Source organism: Hyperoodon ampullatus (genome assembly GCF_949752795.1).
Source record: "Hyperoodon ampullatus genome assembly, chromosome: 17".
Taxonomy (NCBI): domain Eukaryota; kingdom Metazoa; phylum Chordata; class Mammalia; order Artiodactyla; family Ziphiidae; genus Hyperoodon; species Hyperoodon ampullatus.
Window position 1 is genome coordinate 63,452,041 of NC_136930.1, and position 20,831 is coordinate 63,472,871.

A 20,831-nucleotide genomic window follows, 5' to 3' on the forward strand; every position below is an offset into this window, starting at 1 on the left:
TATAATGGAATATTTCTGGGAGCTAAGATTTGGACCAATGTGTTGTTTTCTTGTTTGTACTTTCCTCCATGGCCATAGTTTTGTTTTGTTTTTTAAAATAAGGGTCATGTATCATTTTTATAAAAACAATGAAGTCATTACATTTAAAAAATTTAAGATCAAATTAGCATTTCTGGCAACAACTGCACCGTGAATTTACAATCCACTCAAACCCTAAAGTCTGTTTCGTGCATGCTGCTAGATCACAACCATCAATTCTGCATTTGGGCATTTGGGACCTGCTTGGCCCAACTGCAGGTGCTGGATTTATTCCTTCAAGCAGCAGCGTGCTCCCAATGGGACACTGAGCTGCACCAGGCCAGGGATTCTGTCTGACTGGCTACTGGCAGAAGTCCTTTGGCAGCTACATCTGAGCTACTGACACCAACACCCATGCACAGGTCCTGTCTTCATCTGCTAAACCACTTAGCCTCCATCCCATCTTTGTGCCCCAGGGGGTCTCTTCAACTCAAGAGCATAACTTTATTTGTGTTGAATGAAACCTTGTGAGGGCTCAGGCTACCTTTGCAGGCCCATCAAGACACTGTGGGGAATCCCAAGTATAGCACCTAATATATTTACAATTTTCTTATCAAGTCCAGGTATGGACATGCCTTCTACATCTACATCCAAGTAATTAAGGGTAAAGGCTGAGATCAGAGTCCTCTGGCTGGTCACTAGAGATCTCTGTCCAGATGGAAATCAGTTAAGCATCCTTAAGAGCACAAGAGTGCAGCTAACCAATTACAACCTCATCTAGCCATCCCTTCTCTTTCTGGTCCACAAGACAGTATGAGAAGCTTCATGAAAGGCCTGAGGAAGTTCAGAGACACGGACCATCAACTTCTAGCCAAAGGAACCATCACCACTCATCTGCACACAGGACACGAGAGCCAGGTCCTCCTCTCCCCAGCAGCAGCCACTCCCATCCACGGAACCCCTGGAGAAGGTCACTGAGATGATCCATAATATTTCTTAAGAAAAAGGTGAGGGGCTTCCCTGGTGGCTCAGTGGTTAAGAATCCTTCTGCCAATGCAGGGGACACGGGTTCGAGCCCTGGTCCGGGAAGATCCCACACGCCGCAGAGCAACTAAGCCCGTGCGCCGCAACTACTGAGCCTGCGCTCTAGAGCCTGCGAACCACAACTACTGAAGCCTGCGTGCCCAGAGCCTGTGCTCCGCAACAAGAGAAGCCACCGCAACGAGAAGCCCGCACACCGCAACGAAGAGTAGCCCCCGCTCGCCGCAACTAGAGAAAGCCCATGTGCAGCAACGAAGACCCAATGCAGCCAAAAATAAATTAATTAATTAAATAAATTTAAAAAGAAAAAGGTGAGGCACATTCACTGAAAACATGCCAGAATGGCACAAGGCCTGCGCAGGGAGCCCCAAATCCTGAGTTCTAGCCATGGCCCTGGCAGTAAATTATGGGGGGTAAGTCACTTGACCTCTCAGACCAGTTTCTTATAATGATCAACAAAAAAAATGCATAATTCCATCACTGTTTTTGAACACTGACATCACGGAACACTGAAAGAATGTTGGGAAGGAATAAGGAACACAAACTCCAGGGGCCCATCTCCTGGCTAGAATCCTAGCTCTCCCGTCTGCCATGGGACATCGGGCAGGTCGTCCGACCTCTGCCTGGGTAAGTCACCACTGCCCAGGGCTGGTGTGAGGAAGAAATGAAGTCAGCCATCTAAAGTGCTCAGAGCAGTGCCAGGCACTCAGTAAGTGTCCAATAACCTTTGACAGGATTGATCCAAGCGTCTGCAGGCTCCCAGGAATCTCCTTCGGGATGCTGGGAGAGATGTTTAAAACTCTCAAGGTCAGATGGTCCACCCAGGCTGGGATCCCTCATTCTTAGTCCTAAGTACAGTTCGGACTGTGCATCTCACTATGAGTTCACCATAGTTAAAGCAGACACAGAGCAAGGCAGCGGGACACACAGTGTCAGTCAATGTCTCCGCCATTCCCAAGTACATGGCAGGTGGAGTACTTAAACCCCAGATGAATGTGCCTGAAAACAGCTGCTCAAACCACTTTAAAAGCTACTTATCTGCTCCCACTGGGAGCCTCATTCCAGTCTTTACCAAATTAGCAACAAAAGGAGGGTCCCCGCTCCAGTTTGGGGGTACAGCACCTAGCTCTCCGCCTACGAACGAACACCCACTCAGCCAGAAGAAGGCTGCCAACCGCAGCTCTCTCCCCACTTGATGATATTTGACAGTCTCTCAAAGAGTGTCAGGCCCACCTGTTTTAGGCAATATATAATTTAATGGATTCTTTAAAAAAAAAAAAAAAAAAGAACTTCTAAGAACAGAAGACAAAAACCTCCTTGTTGAGGAATTTTTTTTAAGTGTATAAATGTTATTAAAATTTAAAGGCAAGGTGATGTTGGGTTGTTGCAGATTTTCTTTTTTAAAGTTTCTTTCAAGGAAAAACAAAAAGTTTCTACCCACCTGAAAGTTTTACTACAAAAATTCAAACGCTTGGAGGAAGTGAGGAAGGAGGGAGAAGGCACTCGTAGGAAGATAAAAAGGTAATTGAGAGAAAAAGCGCTGGGTTGTTCTAGACGACAAGGCTGGGCAAAGGGAAGCAGACTCAAATTTCAGAAGAAATTTGCCAGTCGAGACACTGTGTGCACTGAGAATCCTTTTAGAAAGCCAGTCCAACGTGGTCCTTAATTTTCTAATCTGCACCACCCACCAAGAAGTCCCAGAAAGCTGTCTCCTGAGGCTATGTGTCTGGCGGGCTCTATTCACCATGCATCCCCAGAGCTATGAGAAAGCCTCAACACAGACCCCACTGCGGAGTTCACCAGAGAACATAGAAGTGTTTCACAGCTTTCCAGACGTACCAAAGTCAACGAAAATAAGACACCCACTGAGCGCCTGGGCTTTGCCAAGTCCAAAGTCACAGGTGAAGGGAAACAGGCTCTCCTCCCTCTGGAACCCCCTCAATTTCTTTGGAGAGGCGGGCAGGGAGGTTGTGAAGCCCTGGCAGTTTGTTGAGAATAGAACTCAGATCACACAGGGTTCTGGGAGAATGGAAGAGCTCCCCGTCAAAGCTGGTGTGTTTACAAGCACGTGGAGGGGCTTCTCTGGTGGCGCAGTGGTTGAGAGTCCGCCTGCCGATGCAGGGGACACGGGTTCGTGCCCCGGTCCGGGAAGATCCCACATGCCGCGGAGCGGCTGGGCCCGTGAGCCATGGCCGCTGAGCCTGCGCGTCCGGAGCCTGTGCTCCGCAACGGGAGAGGCCACAACAGTGAGAGGCCCGCGTACCGCAAGAAAAAAGAAAAAAGAGAAAGAAAAAAAAACAACAAGCACGTGGAGGGCTCTCTGCATCAAGCTGCCTGACCGTCTCCACTTCCCTACAGGGAGAGAGATGGGGCTTCCCTGAAGACGGGCTCTAACTCTGCAGCCACCAGACGGGGCGCCCACCACACAGCCCCCCCCCGAAGGTTGTTCTCTCTTCCAACCCCCAGGGGGATTCAGCAATCTGGAAAACTCCTACTCGGCCGTCACCGCCCAGCTCAAATGTCACCTTCTGCAGAGTATCCTGGGACCCACCTGCTTCCCTCGTATCATGCAGTTGGCCGTCTCTGAGCCTGAGTCTCCCCAGCTGAACTGTGGGCTCGAGAACAGAAAAATGGAGGGAGGAAGGAAAAGCATTTCCGATGAGAGGAACAAAGACAGGGAAGCAGAAACAGCACAAGTGGGTTCCTCCAAGGGCCACTGGAGTGGCACATTTATGCTGGGAGAGGCAGGAGATGGAAGGATGGACAAGGGGACCATGGGCGGCCATCCAGGGCAAGATCCAGGGCTGAACTACAAACGGGGCCTTCATCCAGATGGCGAGTGATGTAAATCCCAAACCAGCATGGTGACAAGAGAAGCTGGCTACCGCATCACATACCTGACGGCAGCCTGGTCCCTTGGGGAGTAGGGAGGAGAATGAAGTTATTCTCTTACTTCTGAGGGAAAAAGACCATCTGATCTCCGTCAACTCCCCAAGAGTTTGGTGGCCACCTAAGCAAACATGCAAGTGGGCTGCCCTGCCTACCTGCAAGGTTGAGCTCCAAGAACACTCCCGAGCTCCTGTCCTCTCCTCTGCTTTCCCCACAGCCAGACGGCTGCGCAGGCCACTCGCCTAACCCGAGTACAGGGCTCAGCCAGTGGTCATGCTGACTTGGGGCTCTGTTTTGCTTTGCTTTGTTTTGTATTAAACAGAGGCCTGGGATGGCATCCCACACACAGCGCAGAAGAATAAACTGCGCGTAACTCATCAGCCCGGCTGGTTAACGATGCCCCATAAATAATGCAGCAACTGCCTCTCCCAGCCCCGCCCGCTGTGACAGCAGAACCTCAGGGGACAGCTGAGGGAATGAGACACCAGTGCTGCCACTCGGGGAACAGAGAGGAGCCGGGAGCCTTGGTCAGAGAAGGGACCGTCTGAGGGGAGCCAGAGACTGGAGGGGACTCTCACGAGGAGGCAGAATTCGGCTCAGCTGAGAATGAAACAGGGACCAGAGGGGACTGGCTATAGGGAGCCGGGTTCCAGCTCAGAAGTTCCAGATAGAGGCTGGCTCACCAGCGTTTATGGCTGAAGAGAATCCAAGTCTTGGATGTACGACTGGACAGGTCATCTCCGAAGCCCTTCTTTTCACCTTGACAAGCATCACTGTCACCACCATCATCATGAAGCATCACCAGGTTCTAAACAGTTGCTAGCTGCCCGATACACAGATCAGCATTTCTCCAACGTTAACTTTCATATCCATCACCTGGGGATCTTGCAAAAATGCAGATTCTGATTCCCTTGGTCTGAGGTGGGGCCTGGATGTTGCATGTTTAATCTGAGTAATGCCGAGGCTGCTGGTCCGCAGACCACACTCGGAGGAGCACAGCTTGATACACACACTTATTACATGTTCACAAAAACCCAATGAGGCGGGTGCTGCTAATTATCTCACAGCTGAAGAAACCAAGGACCAGGAAGGGTGCATCCTAGTGGTCTAGGCTGAAACTTGATCCTAAATCTGCCTGACTTTGTGGCCCAAGCGTTGCCCTGATTCTGCTAAGTGCAAGCAGCAAGATGCACAGACCCAGCCTCCTGGCCCAGCCCCAGGGCTGCAGAAAGCCACTCAGTAGGCAGGCTGGGTCCTGCGTTATATTGGGTTCAGTAGGAGCCCAGACAAAGTAAAGTGGAGACCAAGGGCTCCAAATACATAACCCCCAATTACAACTGCAAAGGCCCTGGACAAGCTGTAATGTCGACCTAGGAATGGTCAAGATTCTCAACCATGTGAAAAAGAAAACACAAAACAAAGAAAAGCTCTTTGTGCAAAAAACGTCTGATAGAAATGCACGGGAAATGTTCAGCCACCATCATTAGCCGTGTGATTATGGATAATTCTGTTAAGTCTTCAGGTTTCCTGTGGATACTAGAACTGATCTGCTTCTCCCAGGAGGTCAGAGAGCCTGTCTGGAGCATCTCTACAGGCTGCTGCCACCACCCCTGCCACCGGGTCCCTCCCCAGGGTGGGTGTGAGGAACACAGTCCATATCATCCCTCTCCTTCTTCTAGGGATACCCCTTAGTGACCTCAGGCTTCAGGGAAACGAAAAGCAAAGCTTCAAGAGGAAGTTTCTGACCAAAGCAGGAGTGCCTCTGGACTCCATGCTTCTTGAAGCACAAGGCAGGAATCTGCAGCTTCCAGAAGTGGGTGCCTGTCACAGCTTCGTCCCCAAAGCCATCCTCCCCACCCCATCCTACAAGATGAAGGGCTCCCAAGGTCCTCTGATGAAAGGCGCTGCATAAGCCCATCCATCATAAAAACCATTCCTGGGCTTTTATTTTCTGATTGGGGCTTGCCTAATCCACTAATTATCCCTGTCCATCAAGTGGATAGCAGCCACTCAGATAATCAGTGGTTGCCTCCTTGCACACCCACCCTCACCCACCCTACTCAAGCTCACCAGCAATAAATATGCCTGTGAAAAGGACCTTACAGCTCTGTGCACACTTCATGGGCACTGCCACCTTCCACGAAACAGATTTCCCCTTCCACTGAACTCCACAAGCCCCAAATCCCAGCCGAGCTATTAGGAATGACACCCGGGTGGGTACCACGAAAAAGGGCTGCGCTTGTTACTTCTATAGTCATTGCCCTTTTTTAGTGTCTTTCACAGAATGTCCTTCTCTTTGCCTGGATAGAGGGCCCTGATGGGCAGTCTAATCCAGTGTCTAAAAGGATCAGTGTGGTTTAGTGGGTTGAGTCAGGCTGCCCAACTTCAGATCTCCCCACTGGGGACCTAAGTGACTCAGATAGCCATTGCCGCTCTGTCTTCATCTGTAAATGATACCCCCGGTAGTTCCCACCTCAAAGGATGGTAACAAGAGTAAGTGAAAGAATACGAGGGCATAAAAAAATGACTAGCACTTAGAAACTTAGAACTCCAGAAATGCCAGCAACTGCTATTTTAATGAGTCAACATACAAGGCCAGCCACCCGGACTCGGACATTTAATGAGCACCTACTACGCACAGGCACTGGGGGGCGGGGGGGATGGTTAAAACGGTCCAGAGTGTTGAGGAATGCTGCTGTGTAAGCCACCCATCCCAAAGCCTTCGGAGGGCGCCGTACTTCAGACATAAAGCACTGGAAGGTGGGGTTGGTGCATATTTCTGGAGGGGGGTGATCCCTCACCGAGGTCTTAAAGGACAAAAGGGAATTTTCTGGGCCAAGAGGAAGGAAAGAAAGGACAGGAGGAAGCATTCCCTGCAGAAGAAAGAGAATTAGCAAAGGACGGGAAGTATAGAAGACTATGCTACATTCAGACATGAGAGTCATTCTGTTCACCTGGAACACATCCCGGGAAGGTGTGATCTGGGGGGCGGGGATGGGGTGGGAAGAGCAGGGAGATCCTTCCTACTCACTTCATGAGCTGCAGAGGAGGCTCTTGGTGGCTCAGGGTGGCCCAAGAGCCACCCCCACTTCTACTTACTCACGGTACACTCCCAGCATGACCTCCCAGCATGACCTCCCAGAGGCTCACCACCGGGGAATGTCTGCTAAACCTGCAGATGCCTGAGCCCCGCCCCAGATCTGCACAATCAGAATCTCTGGGGGTAGGGCCCAGGGGTCTGCACGTAACACATTCCCCAGGGGACACTCATGCTCTGATGGCTAAAATCACATGCAGATTTGAGAATTATTGCTCTAGATAAGATGCCACATCCCACCGAAGTCTTGGATGCTGTGGTCTCAGCAATTTCTCAGTCCTGATGTTCAGACCTTGCTCCTTCAGAAGTAATCCCTGATGATAAGCACTTGCACATGGGAATGTGAACTCATACACATTTTCTGAAAGGCATTTGGCAATGGGTTTCAAGAGCCATGAAAGTATGTACCTTTGACCCAGGATAAACCCTTCTGGGGAAACCACCAGTGTAAATCAATGTGTAGCTACAAGGAGGATATATTAACTGGAGTGCTGCTTATAATTAGTGAAAAGCTGGACACAGCCTAATCACAAATCAGTATGTAACTGGTTCCCACCTCAGGGCCTTTGCACATGCTCGTTGCTTGCCTGGAACATTCATTATTTCTCTAATATCCACATACTTCATAAGCTGTTGCTCAAATGTCACCTTCTCTGTGAAGCCTTCCTTATTTAAAAACTGCCACACTGGGCCTGCTTTATTTTTTCCCATTGCACATATCCTTCTAAAATATAACACAATTGACTTATTCAGTTTGTCTGTCCCGGACCCCCCACCCCCTCTCCACTAGAATGTAAGTTCCAAGAGGGCAGAGATCTGTGTCCATTTTATTTACTGCTGTATCCCCAGCACTTAACACAGAACCTGGCACATGGCAGGTCCTCAAATGTGTGTCAACTAAATGAATTAACTACAAACAAACAAAACAATGGACCACCACACAGCCATTAAAACTGACCTGGCTTCTAATTACATGCACAGAAAGTACAAGTGAAAAGCTAAGTGGAAAAAGAAACTTCTGGCAGGGCACAGGCCACAAGAGCCTTCATCTAAAACGTGTGTCCATAACCCACTTTGTAATCAAGTGGTTATGGGTGACTTTTATTTTTTACTTACCTGAGGTTTTAGTTTTCCTTTCATTAACTTTCTATTACTTGCATAATCTTGGAGAAGTAATCCCTCATGAAATGCTCTCAAAACATTTGCTAATGCTTTATGCTAAATGTAGAGGAAAGCTCTCTTCTTGGTGATTTAATTAGGGTGTCCCTAATTAAGGCCAGCACAACATCAAAGAGGCCAGGTTCCAGGGGATCCTTGCTTCAGGTCTACTCCCGGTTGCAAGACAACCCCCGTCCCCCAGCAGCAGCTCAGAGCCTCCCAGTGCCCGGACGCCAAGGGCCAGGCCATCAGCTAGCTACTCCTGGCCATGCTCCCCACTACTTGCTTCCTATTGGGGTGCTTCATCCAATTATCCAGGCCCCAGATCACATCCTGCTGGAGAGCTGGCTTTGAAGGTTCAGTAAACAATCACTTCAAAACAAAGAGGGACCATTAAACCAAACTCAAAGACTTCCTTAATGGCCTCCTGCTCAGCTGCTGGAGCTGCCGGCAGGGCTGGGGCAAGCCGGGCCTCAGAAGCGAAACTGAGGTCTCCCTGTGAACTAATCTCGAAGCCTTTCCAGCCTCTACTGCACACAGCCCCCTCTCCTGAGGTGCAATCGTGTGGGTTGCAGAGCCATTACCGGGGCGACCCTGACAGAGGGGGTTTCTCCAGCAAAACAAACATGTGTCATGTGGTTGTCACCTCAGACCCTTGGGAACCACACCCCGCCTGCCCCCCACATACTGTCCCCTGCTGACGAATCAGCGGCCCCCGGCTGAGTCCACCGCCCAAAAACTTCATGTCGTTGGTTGGTCCAACTCTTCTTGAAATAAAGGGAGGCCTCCTGAGCCTCCTGAAGCAGCTCAGAGGACAGCCTAGATTTTTCTTGCTTTTTCTGGTTCATCCTGAGTCCTAAAGCTATAGGTAGAATAATCTTCAAAGCAATTGATAACATACACCCATTATGGAATCTGAAAAGGAAATCCTAAAATGCTGTGAGAGACAGGTCAGCACTGTGGATTAAGGGTACAGACTCTGGAGCCAGACGACCTGGGCTCAGCTCCCAGTTGTACCTCTTGATAGTTGTAAGATGGGGGCAAATGGCTTAACCGTTCTGCACCTCAGTTTCCCCATCTGTAAAATGGGAATTATAGCAGTAATTCCCTCACTGTTAGATGGACTAGTATTGAATAACTACTTCATTGGGTTGTTGGGAGGATTAAGAGTCTTTGTAAAGCACTAGAATAGTGCCTGGTTGTACCATAAAAATGCTTGTTAAATAAGTAAAATAAAACTCAGGTCTCAGCTTGGGGGTCACCTATATCAAAAGCCTCCCCCTGATTCTGTCTTCCTACTCCAAATGAGAATCAGAGGCCTTCCCCAGGCCCCCCCTCAAAATCTTGTGCTAACATCTATCATGGCACAGATCACACGGATTTCTAGTTACTTGTCTGTTCCTCCCCTAGACTAAACAATTTTCGGGCAAGGTCATAGGTGTATCTCTACCCGCCAGCAGTGCCTGGCACAGAGCAGTCATCATATTTGTTGAGTATGTATACTGTGTTCTCTCAAATTATTTACATGCTGAAAGCTGAAAAGCATTTCACTCTTGTCTTTATTGCATTATCAAAGCGAAGATATAGGTTTCTTATATTTTCTGAAACATCTGAGTGCCGCTGTCAGCAGGGTACTCTGCTGGAAATTACTAGGGTGGCTCAGATAGATACATAAGAGAGTTTTATTTGGCATTCATTTTGTGCTAAGCCCTTAACATATATTTTCTCTTTTAATCCTCCACAACTTTAATAGGAGAGTATTACTCTACCCATTTTACAGGTATGAAAATGAAGTGTCAAGGAACAAGAGTAACTTGCCCAGAGTAATAGAGCTAGGAAGTGGCAGAACCAGGCTTCAAAGCCCAAGGGCACCCACTTAAGGTAGAACGTAGTAAGTACAAGGTAGAATCAACATGAACTTGGAAAAATGCCCAAGGGCATCTGACCTGGTAGGCAGAGGAGGGTCCAGAAATGAGGTAACTTTCTGGTGAGGCCTTGAAGGATGAGGAAGATTTCGATAATGCCGAAAATGGCAGCGAAGCTCTTCCAAGCGGGACAAACAGCAAGAAAGAGGAGCACAAGATGTGTTCAGAGAAGCCAGGGGATCCAGGCGGGGAGACACTGGGCACAGAGCAGGTCACTCTGCTGGGCCAAGTCACAGGTGGCCCATATTCAGCAAGTAGGCAGGTAGGAAGAACCCAAATATGGCCAAGTCTTGGGAAGGAACAGAAGCCAGTACGAAGCTGCTGCTAAAAGGCAGACTAGAGGCAAATGAGGCACTTCTGTGGTAGTCACTCCAGAAAAAGAAGGGGTCACTCAAACAAGGTGAACAGAAAACGATGGCCCTTAGGAAGCAACTCAGTCTCCCCTTACACTGGTGTAAACATCTCTAAAAGGTTTGGTTTTTTTTAACGCATTAAATTAAAGGCCCTGAGGACCTCAGCCAGGCACCCAGCCCTTCCCTGCCTTTATATACAGACAGAGGGTTTGCAAATAGAGAAATGCCAATAGGCCCTGCTGAGCCAGATGAGGTTATAATGAACTCAGGAGTGATTTACTTAGCAAGAAAAAAAAAAAAACCTCAACTTCTCCATTTCCTGTAACTTCGCTGCAAGCTCTAAATACAGCTCAGTAAAGGGTGGGGTCATGTTTGCCCTAAGAAGTGGTGGAGATAATTACTGATTTCAAAACTTCAGAATACTTCATTCCCAAATCTGCAAGACAGAAAACAGCAGCAGCTAACATCTGAGTGCATGTATGCCAGGCACTGTGTGAAACCCTTTACAAGTACGATCTCATTTCAGAATCCCCCCCCAACAACCCTATAAGATGGGTACTTTATGAGACCCATTTTACAGAAAAGGAAAGTGAGGCTCAGAGAGATGAAGAAATTTGCCCACAGGATTTAAAACCAGACCTCTCTGACTCCAAGCTCAGCAACAGCTCCAGAATATCTACAGGAGGGGCTTAGGGGCAGTGATGTGGCCAGGAGGAAACAGAATGCGGGCAGGAAGCCGTGTTGCCAAGCAAGCACACTGTTTTTACTTGGGTGGTATGTTATAGATCTGCACTGCCCAATATATAGCCACTAGTCACATAGGACTATTTAAACTTAAACAAATTACAAGTAAATAAAATTTAAAAATCAGTTCCTCGGTTGCAGTAGCCACACTTCAGGTGCTCAAAAGTCACATGTGGCTCGTGGCTAATGTATCTGACAATTTCCATGACTGTAGAAAATCATGCTGGACAAGACTCTTACAGATCAACCAAAAACAGCCAAGGATTCTAAAGATGCTGTTTCTGTTGTTATTTTCCAATTTGTTCACTTTAACGCTGTTTCACTATAAATTTATTCTTATTTTTAGTAACTGTAGTAAATACACATAAAATTTACCATCTTGAAGCCCAGTAGCGTTAAGCATATTCTCATTGCTGTGTGACCATGTAAAGATGCTTTTTCTCAGACTTAGGCAAGATTGAGAAAACACGTTGAGGGTGCTTAAACTGTGTACAGCTGGGGGTGCTTTTAAAAATCCTAGCGTCCAGGATGTACTCCAGAAGCACTGAATCAGACCCTCTGAGGAATTAGGGTCCAGGCCTCAGTGTCTTATGGCTCCCAGGGAATCCAATGCGCTCATCCCTGTGACCATGCCCATTCTACCAAAATGGGCACACCTACCCAGAACTGCCTTTTCCTCCTCCAGCCAGACCCCCTCCTCCGGGACTCTGGAGACCCCTGTCTGTGGGAGGTGACAGGGAAGGGAGGCCCAGGCAACACCTGCCGTCCACCAAACCCATCATCCACCTCCAGGATTCGGGAGGCGGCTGGTGCTGACCAAGCTAATACTTTCACTGCTGTCCAAATTCTTCGAGGGGAAGAAAGCAAATAAAAAGACACACAACTCAAAAGGCACCCCATTGTTTTTTTTTCCACCCAATTAAACTAGACAGGAAAAGAAAAACCACTTAGAAACTATGACCAAGGTCATATATGCCAAGAAATCAGCACAGAAAGGAGGTTTTTTTGGCAATTCCATCAACTTCCCCAAACACAGTCTTGCAATGGCTCGATCGACTCAACCCAACTCGAGGGTGACCGGGAAATAATTAAATACGGAAAGCCCTTTTACAAGAGTGTTCCAGGGCTGGACACAAAATGAGTTCAAGGCAAGGAGTTCTCTTTGAGGAGTCACTGAACTCCGGGTGAACTTATTTAATTCATATAATTAGGGAGACCGATGGGCAAAGTCACCCAACCTTAGGGACCAATGGGCTCCCCAGACACATAAAGGCAGCCCTCTGGCCAGTCACAGAGAAGACTGCAGGTGCTTTGTATGGTGACAAAGACAGAAGCCAAGGATGGAGGTGACTTTCCTCTCTGAGCACCCAGGGGAAGGAGAGGAGAGGGGAAAGGCAGGTTGTCTGTCAGAGAAGACTGGTAAGTGGGAGAAGGAAGGAAGCCACAATATGTCGATACATCACAAATTAAACCATTTCCACAAAAGTGACAGCCAGATGGGAGCCGTGCACCACCCCCACCCCCAGAGTTCTCCCAGCATCTCAGCTCAGGCTCACACCTCCAGGCTGCAGGCACAGAGATGTGACCTTGATTCCTTCCTTGGGCCTCCTGCAAGACTCAGGCAAGTGAAATGCTGTGAAAATAAATCCACAGCCCCCTCTCTACCTTAGGCATGCTCTAAAGAGCTCCAGCTTTAAGGTCAAATAAACCAAGGTCTGAACGCCAGCCCACCTCACCATGGCATTAAACAAATTACCGACTCTCTCCAAGCCTCAGTGTTCTCATCTGTAAAGTGGGGATGATGGTGAGGATGACGGGAAATCCTGGCACACAGTAGATTCTCACCGAGTCCCTTGCTGCCCCCTGTTCACTACATGCAGTGATTACAGAGCACCTATCATGGACCAGGTGGCACCAAGAGCATCTTAAATTGGGACGTGGCAGAGGACACAGCCCCATGCCAAGGTCTTCCCTAGGCGAAGAGGTGGGAAACATTAATAACGGGTGGGCTGCTCTGGAATCTACGCCAGGTGGATTTTGGTTTTGCTTTTGGAGGGGGGCTGTATATGCACATGTGTATATGTGTGTGTGTGTGTGTGTCGTGTGTGCACACGCGTGCGCGACACACACTCAGATGCAACCTTCTGCAGTCTCCAGCTCATTCGAGGGAGAACCTTGGCAGTCAAATACAATGGGCTTCCTCAGTGCTCATCCAATTAATTTATTCCATTTGTCTCTCTGGTTTGCTACTTAATAAGGCCGAATCGGCAGTGCAATCTTCAAATCTGAGTTAAATGGCTTCAGGCATCAGTCAGTTCCCTTTCAGGAGTCCCAAATGCGTATTGTCTGCTGTCCTAGGCAGCTGAATCTGTCCTTTGGCTTTTTTTTGGTTCAGGGAGAGGTATTTCTTTGTTTTTGCAAAGGTGTGGGTTTTGCAAAGATGTGGGTTTTAAGGGAAAGTGTCCTGAAGGCAGTTCCAAGAAGTAATGGCAAACTCAAAATGATCTCATTTTTCCATACCCGATCTGAACATCTAAATGGGCTTGCTACAGAAGGAATCTGGCCAGCTCTCGACCGTCCCTAGGAAGATGGAAAAAGCCTAGATGAAAATTATAGGTAAAGCACCTAATGGATCAATAGTTTCAACCTTTTCACCCTCCAAGCATTTTAACAACCTCGAGTGAGCTGGCCAAATTGACAGTCATTGTTTTAAATTTTTCCTTTTCCCTCCCTCAAGAGGCAAAAGAGTTCAAAGGCCAAGAGGTCAGCAGCAGAGTGTGGGTGGGACATACTTGTACTAAAAAATTGTTCACTGTTTCTCTGAAACTCAAATTTAACTGGGAATCCTGTATCTTGACTTGCTGCTATCAAGCTCGGTGCTTGCAATGTCACTGATGCTCAATCAATACTGTAGGATTATGAGTTCACATTACTCTCATAAAGAACTAAGTGATAGCTGAACCGGGCAAAATTCAAACTCAGCCTACCTTCCATGCAAACCGTGACTAAGAATGACCTTCTCTCTCCATCTGGGGCATTACCAACTAGGATCTCAGAACGTAAACGTTCACAGCATCGAACAAGTTCTAAACAATTTGGTTAAATATGACGTACAAGGGATTTTCCCCACAGACACACTCAAGCCAAGACCAAAAAAAATGACTTCTTCCCAAACCTCGACAACAAGATTTGCACCTAAAAGCCCGGAAAGATTGATCTACAGAGAATAGGCCCTCAATCTCTCAACAGGCACCATTCTGGGCAGTTCCCTGCCGCTGGTTTTATGACATCTTCACTTCTCCTTCTTCTCCCACAGGCCTAAACTGAGGAAGCTGTAAAAGCCTGGACAAACACAGCCATTTGCTAAGAGAAAAGGCAACATGGGGCCCATCTGTACTTTACAAGGGCTTTGCTTGTCTACCTTTGTGTGTCACCGTTTACAGAGCAGCCCGCCTCCCTCAGAGCACCTGGCCACCAGCGGAGGCCTTGGCTGGGTTTTCACTATCTTCCTAGAGAAAACACTTTTTTTTTTTTTTTTTTTGAGAAGTCAAAAGGAAGGCCTGCAGGGGCTGACGGATGTCCCTCCCCAGGCTGGACTACCAGCCCTTCCTTCATGACCGCCATATTGAATTGAACGGGACAAGCAACTCTCCAAGGGCAGCCCTTGTGGATCTTTGGTTCCTCACAGCCCAGCAAAAGGCCTTCCACACAGCAGGCCCTCAATAAACACCGAGGAAGTGAACCTCTTGTCTGACAGACACCCCAAAGCCAAAGCAAAACAGTAGAAGTGAAAAACAACCCTGAAATCATTAGCCAGTGCTGGATCCACTGCCCACATTCTTGATCTGGTGATAAGTAAGGAAAAATATCATGACATGTCTTTGAACCACAAAAGATTTCCATGGAATTCAAGAAGTCCCTTAAGCAGGTCTAATTTTAGGTAGAACTTAGGAGAGAGGATACTGGTGGCAAAGAGAGGTGGGGGGCAGTGGAGGAAAACTGAACAAGGCCCCTATTCTGCTCGGCACAGGTGCTGGTAACAGGACACCCCTGCCTAAAGTGAGACGTGGGGTGGAGAATTCAAGGTGTGCTTGGGTATTTTTTTTCACCCCCAGTCACATTATACAACCCCGAACACACTCTCCAACCCAGTACAAAGTTCTCCCTGCATCAGGCCCAGTGCAGCTCCTGACATGCTGATTCTTGAGCAACAAGGCTGAGGAAAATATTTGATTTTAGCGTCCAACTTTTTTTTTTTTTAACTAAGTTAGTTATTAAAAGAAGACAGACATCTACAGGCTGAGCTGCCCTCAAGTTTGGCCAGGGTCTCCTGGTCTTAAAAGCTCTCCAAACATCACTGAATTCTACATGCTGGTTCAATTACTTAACTAAAAAAATTTAAAACTGCAAATATCAAATCAGCATGCTGTACACCTAAAACTAATGTTATATATTAATTACAGCTCAAGTTTTAAAAAAGAAAACGTAACAGCACAAATCTGCTGTTTGAAGCATTAGCCTGTCTTTCCCGGGACTTGGAGAGACATTCCAAAAAGATGCCAGGATCTCCTTAATGCAGTCAACAGTGTTTAAACATCAGAAGTCAGTCATCTGGCTTTCCACAGTCACTTCCAAGCTACTGTCCCCTAGACAAACTGGCGATGGGCCCTTGCCTCCAGCCGCATGAATCCCTATCTCCCCTTCCCTTTGGGACCAGCTCACTCCAGACAACCTGATTTATGTGGATGGCGGAACGGCAGCCAGTAAGCGATTTTGCACACCACCATTCACTACTGACCACCAGAGTAGGATGGAAGAAAGGAAAAAACCACAGGGTTTCCCCTCATCAAGGAATCAATAAGTTATTTAACAGCTGCTGCAGGATCCCAATGGAAGAAAAGTGAGGGTTTCTTCACTGCACCCGACCCCCTGAAAAGGATAAAACACACACCCTGACAGCCCAGGACTTAGCCAGATGAAAGATCGTTAGAAGAATGCACAAAGAATCCTCTCCAGCTTTTCCATGTCTTGAGGTTCTTTGGTTTGGGAAGATGGATGGTGCTAGGCCTTGAAATTACTCCATTTTTTGTTTTCTTTTTTTTCTCCAGAGAGGAAACTGACTCCCTTCCTGTGCTGCTGTACATTTTGGAGAATCAAGTGCTACTTTAAAAAAAAAAAAAGTTTTCCTTACCCTTCCCCACCCCCCGACTCCAACAACACTTCTGAGCAAATAAGCTAAAAGTGTTCTCAAGATGGCATTCCAAATGGGTTTCCAACATTTACATGTGTCCTTTATAGCAAACAGAAAGGGAACCAAAGGCGTCATAAACCTATCATGGGAGTTCAAGGAAGTGAAAAGGAGGATAAGCAGGTCCTTAGAAAGACAGCCCATTTCAGATATTAAAAATTGACTTTTGTTGCTGGTAACTCCAGGCATAAGCATACTATACACTGCTTATCCTATATGCCCAAATTTTAAAATTCCCTTTTAAAATGTCACTGCCATCTACTCCATGAAGAAGGCTTTTAAAAAGAAAACGCCACGAAAACACTGTCTTAGGCATAAACAATCTTGGAAATTAGACACACACCCCCCTTTTTCCTTCTTATCTCTCTGTTCCCCAAAAGCCTGAAATTCTGCAGACCCCAAGGCATGTTTTCATCTTCCACTCCACTTCGCTTTTAAAATCTTTGACTGCCAAAACAAAATAAACCTTTAAAATAAATGTCTTCCCAACAGGATGTTGAACAAACCCAACTCAATTCAAAGGGAAAGAACTCAGGAACCACAACTATAGATCCAGCACTAAAAGGGCATTAAATAAGTATTTTTAACTGGAATCTTGGGGAGGGAGAAGCATGCCACCTTAGCACCCACAAATCCCCCAGGCAGAAAGCGCTGCAGGACAGTCCCGGGATGGCAGGTAGAAAGCCTTAGGGCCTACCTTCAAGTGAGTTACTTTCTGAAGGCCTTTGGGTTCAAACCTGTAAATTGGAAGAACTGAGCCTAGATTCTGGATTAAGGAACAAAGAGTGAGGAAAAAACTCCAGATGTGAACACTCTGGGACTGCAGTGGGCCGATGGGTTAGGTCACTGGAAACATCCATTTCTCCCCTCCAAAAAAACACAAGCAGCTCTCCCAACCCACCTCGAATTCTCCCCCTGGTGATAATACACGTGTGCCTCAAACCACATCCTGTTTGATTATAAAGCCTATAAAATTTCAGTTAACAAGAAATAGCCCAGAGTCTACAGAGGGAACACCAAGCTTTGCCTCAAAAGAGCACTTCAATTATTCAATGTGGATTGGGGGCAAAGGAATGAAAGGGCTGTCTTTGAACAGGGAATAATCCATCTAATTCCAAGGGGCTGGATTAGAGGCATTCCTGGGCAAGCAGGGTCCCGCTGAGGATAAGGCTACACGAATGTCAATTTCTGGCAAAAGGCACAGGCTCTGGATAAGGATTTCAAAATGGACGAGACCAGGACGGAGGCACCTTGGAAAAAGTTCCCCCCGGGTGAGGTGGCAGTTGGTTCTAAGAGGGGGAAACAGGCCATGACAGCTGAGCATTCCTTCCCAAAGTCCATCTCCGAGGCCGAACCCTCTCCAAACCTTACACTTCAACAGACAAAAGCTCCTGCAGGCGCCGAGGCAGCGGCTGAAGAGGGGCTGTCCACACCCACTCGCTGCACAGCTTTCCAAACCTGCCCACTCGTTTTGGAAGCCGAGCTTTCAATTAAACACCACCTCCCCGGATCTGCTGAGGCAAACTGGGGCTGGGCTACAGCCAAGGAGAAGCTCCCTAAATACACATGAAAAAAAATCCCCCCACCGCCCCCAATTCCCACCTCCAGCCAGCTCGCTCGTATACATTTCCTTTGGATTAGTAACACAGGGCCCTGGTCTATCTCTGTGCACAGAAAATCCACATCCAAGGATCGGGTTATCCCCAGTCCCACCCTTCGCAGGAAAACGCCAGGGTGTTGTTCCCCGCCCCCATCACACACGCGCGCGCCCGCGCGCGGTCGGACACGCACGCTGAGTCTCCACAATCCTTCCAAGAGAAAACCTGGAGTCTGTTTGTGTTGGGTGGCTAGGGGATACAGTTGTTTAAGGTGCCCCAGTCTGGACCTCAGGCTGGGAGCCTCAGCCAGGGGAAGTGGGGTCCCCGCAAAACTGCTCTGGGAACTTCTTCTCCGCGCCCCGGGGGAGGGCCGAGGGGAGGCACGCACTCCTTCGCCAGCTTTGGAAGAGCCTAATTAATACCTAATTTGCTCAGATCTCCCCCAGGTGGACCTGAAAGCCAACAAGGGAGAGGAAGGTCCCTCCCAGTCTCTCGGGCTGGGGGGCTCCTTCCCACGGCTGGGAAGGAGCCCCCCCGCGCTGTACCCCAGGGAATCAGGTGTCCGCCCAGGCATCCAGCCTCCGCGGGTCGCGGACACTCCGTCCAGCGACAGACAATGGAAAACTTGGAGCCGGGGCCCTGGGCCCCAGGGAAACGAGACGGTGCCGTCCCCTGGGACAATGAGCGAGGAGAGGTCAGGAGGCAACATATACCCCCAGAAAAGCCGCCCGCCCGGTGACCCAGCAGAGCCCGGAGCGGCGCCCCGGTGAGCAGGTGACACCCGGGCCGGAGCGCTGCCGCAGGTGGCCGGAGGCCACGGCGCAGGCAAGGGCCGGGCGGCTGGCCCAGGGCGGAGGCGAAGCCCCGCGGCGAGGTCAGTGCGCGGCGGCCGCCGCCGCAACCGCGCCCCCAGCGTCCTACCTTCATGTCGCTGATGATGGTCTGGAAGAGGCCTCCGAGCGCGCTGCATTCCTTCTCAATCACAGCCTCCATTTTCCCGGCGTCGTCAGGGACAGGACACACACTCGGGGCTGCCTGGACTATGCGCGGGGCCGGGGATCGCTCACCCCGGGAGGAATTTCAGCCTCCGAGGGACCCACCGCCGACTCGCAGCCTCTTCTCCAAAGAGGACGAAATGCCCGAGAATCGACTGTTCTCTGCCCAAAATAAGAATAATAATTTAAAAAGCCAAACCGCTCTGTAGGGCGCCTACATGCAGCACTCAGCTCCTGGCCTTAAAAATGCCCGGAGAAGACTGACAATCAGGCCACCACTGGTGCCGACGACAGAAACGGCAAAGCCCATCTTGAAGCAGAGAAAACCACCCGCTGACCCAGGGCCAGCGCCACTTAAAAATGCAAGATTTTCTAATTTAATAAATGTTTTTGAAATTAAACAAACAAACAAAAAAATCGCCTAACAGCAGAGCGGGTCTGCTCGCGGAGCCCGGATCTGTTGCTCGCAGCCGCGGCCGCCGCCTCCTTTTCAGTCCTGCGCGCCCGGCCCCGGCGCTCGCTCCTGCTCGGCTCCCGGGGACGTTCGCGGGGGCGCACGCGCGCTCGCGGCCGTGCGTCCGCCGCGGAGGCACGGGGAGGGCGCGCGCCCCGGGCCGTGCGGCCGCCGCACGCGGGCGGGGCAGGGAGCGCGTGCCCGTGAGGCGCGTGGGGCGCCCGCTGCAGAGAGGAGCAGGCAGGCGCGCGGGCGGTGCGGGGAGGATCCAAACCCCGCGCGAGCCTCCTCCGCGAGCACCACCCCCATCCCTTGGCCGCGGGTCGCTGAGCCGAGAGGGCGTGTCAGCACGCGGCTAGGCAAGCGCCCACCCCACAATGGCTGCGAGCGCCCAGCGCGGAGGGCGCAGCCGCCGACCCCCGGGACTTGCACGGTGGCACGCTTAGCGCAGTACCTCGCAACTAGGGAGCGCTCGGTAGGGCGGGAAAACTACCGCTGCTGCCGCTGCTGCCGCTACTACTGCAGGCTTCTGAGAAGAGGCCCCTTCTCTGATAGCAGGACTGCAGCGCCGAGTCACGATTGCAAACAGCCAAATATGTAATTAAGGAGAGTTCGGCGACGTATCCCGCAGCGGGGTCCGAGTTCAATAAAGTTGCAGGATGCTGGGAAAGTGGATTGATTTTGCCATTGCGAAATAAATGGCATTAGAGCTTCCGTGTACTGTTCGTCAGTTTATGGAGATTGCTGACTGCCCCTGACTTGGACGGTTGTTTTTCAGGCGCTCTGAGGGCATCGGGTGGTGGTGTCACTACAGAGAGCCCTGTTGGGAGGTTTAACCTGAAAATAGCACAAATGGGTCCAGGTTGATTTGGGGGCTGGTGGTTTATTTTCCCAGCTCCACCGCCTAACTGCACAGCCGGATCTCATTTAGATCAACATCAAATAGGCAAGGAGGAGGGGAATCAGATGAGCAGCTTTTTAAAGACCTTAAAACGTAAGCCCCCAACTCTGGGCTGTTCCCTTGGCCAGGTTCGGTGCTAGTGTCTCTTTATTCTGATGAGACTCGGAGGAGTGAGGCCCAGTTCTCAAGAATTTTCCAGCTACTGGCTGCCTGGAACTAATCCAAATCCACCAGATAAAGTACAAGAAGCTGGTCCTGGTTTTACTTCTTGCTGCTAGACCACAAGAAGTGCTAATCTTCTCCCAAAGCTCATTGCGCTTATGTCCCAGACTCATCTTGAAACAACTTCCCAAACACAGGGTGCAGACGACTTAGCTTCACAGCATGTGGTTTTAGAACAAAAGAAAAAG

At 49.3% G+C, this 20,831-nt stretch overlaps 1 protein-coding gene across 10 annotated transcripts in view; it reads right to left on the bottom strand.

The window, feature by feature from the left end:
- The window catches only part of MTSS1 (MTSS I-BAR domain containing 1), a 161,368-nt gene extending 142,076 nt beyond the window's left edge, over window positions 1-19,292 (bottom strand). For all 10 annotated transcript variants that reach the window (XM_079722213.1, XM_079722207.1, XM_079722211.1 and 7 more), the window contains exon 1: window positions 18,993-19,292. In XM_079722213.1, coding sequence (XP_079578339.1) covers window positions 18,993-19,064 — 72 coding nt within the window. In that variant the 5' untranslated portion in view covers window positions 19,065-19,292. The remainder of the gene's footprint in view (window positions 1-18,992) is intronic.
- Between the last annotated feature and the right edge of the window lie 1,539 nt (window positions 19,293-20,831).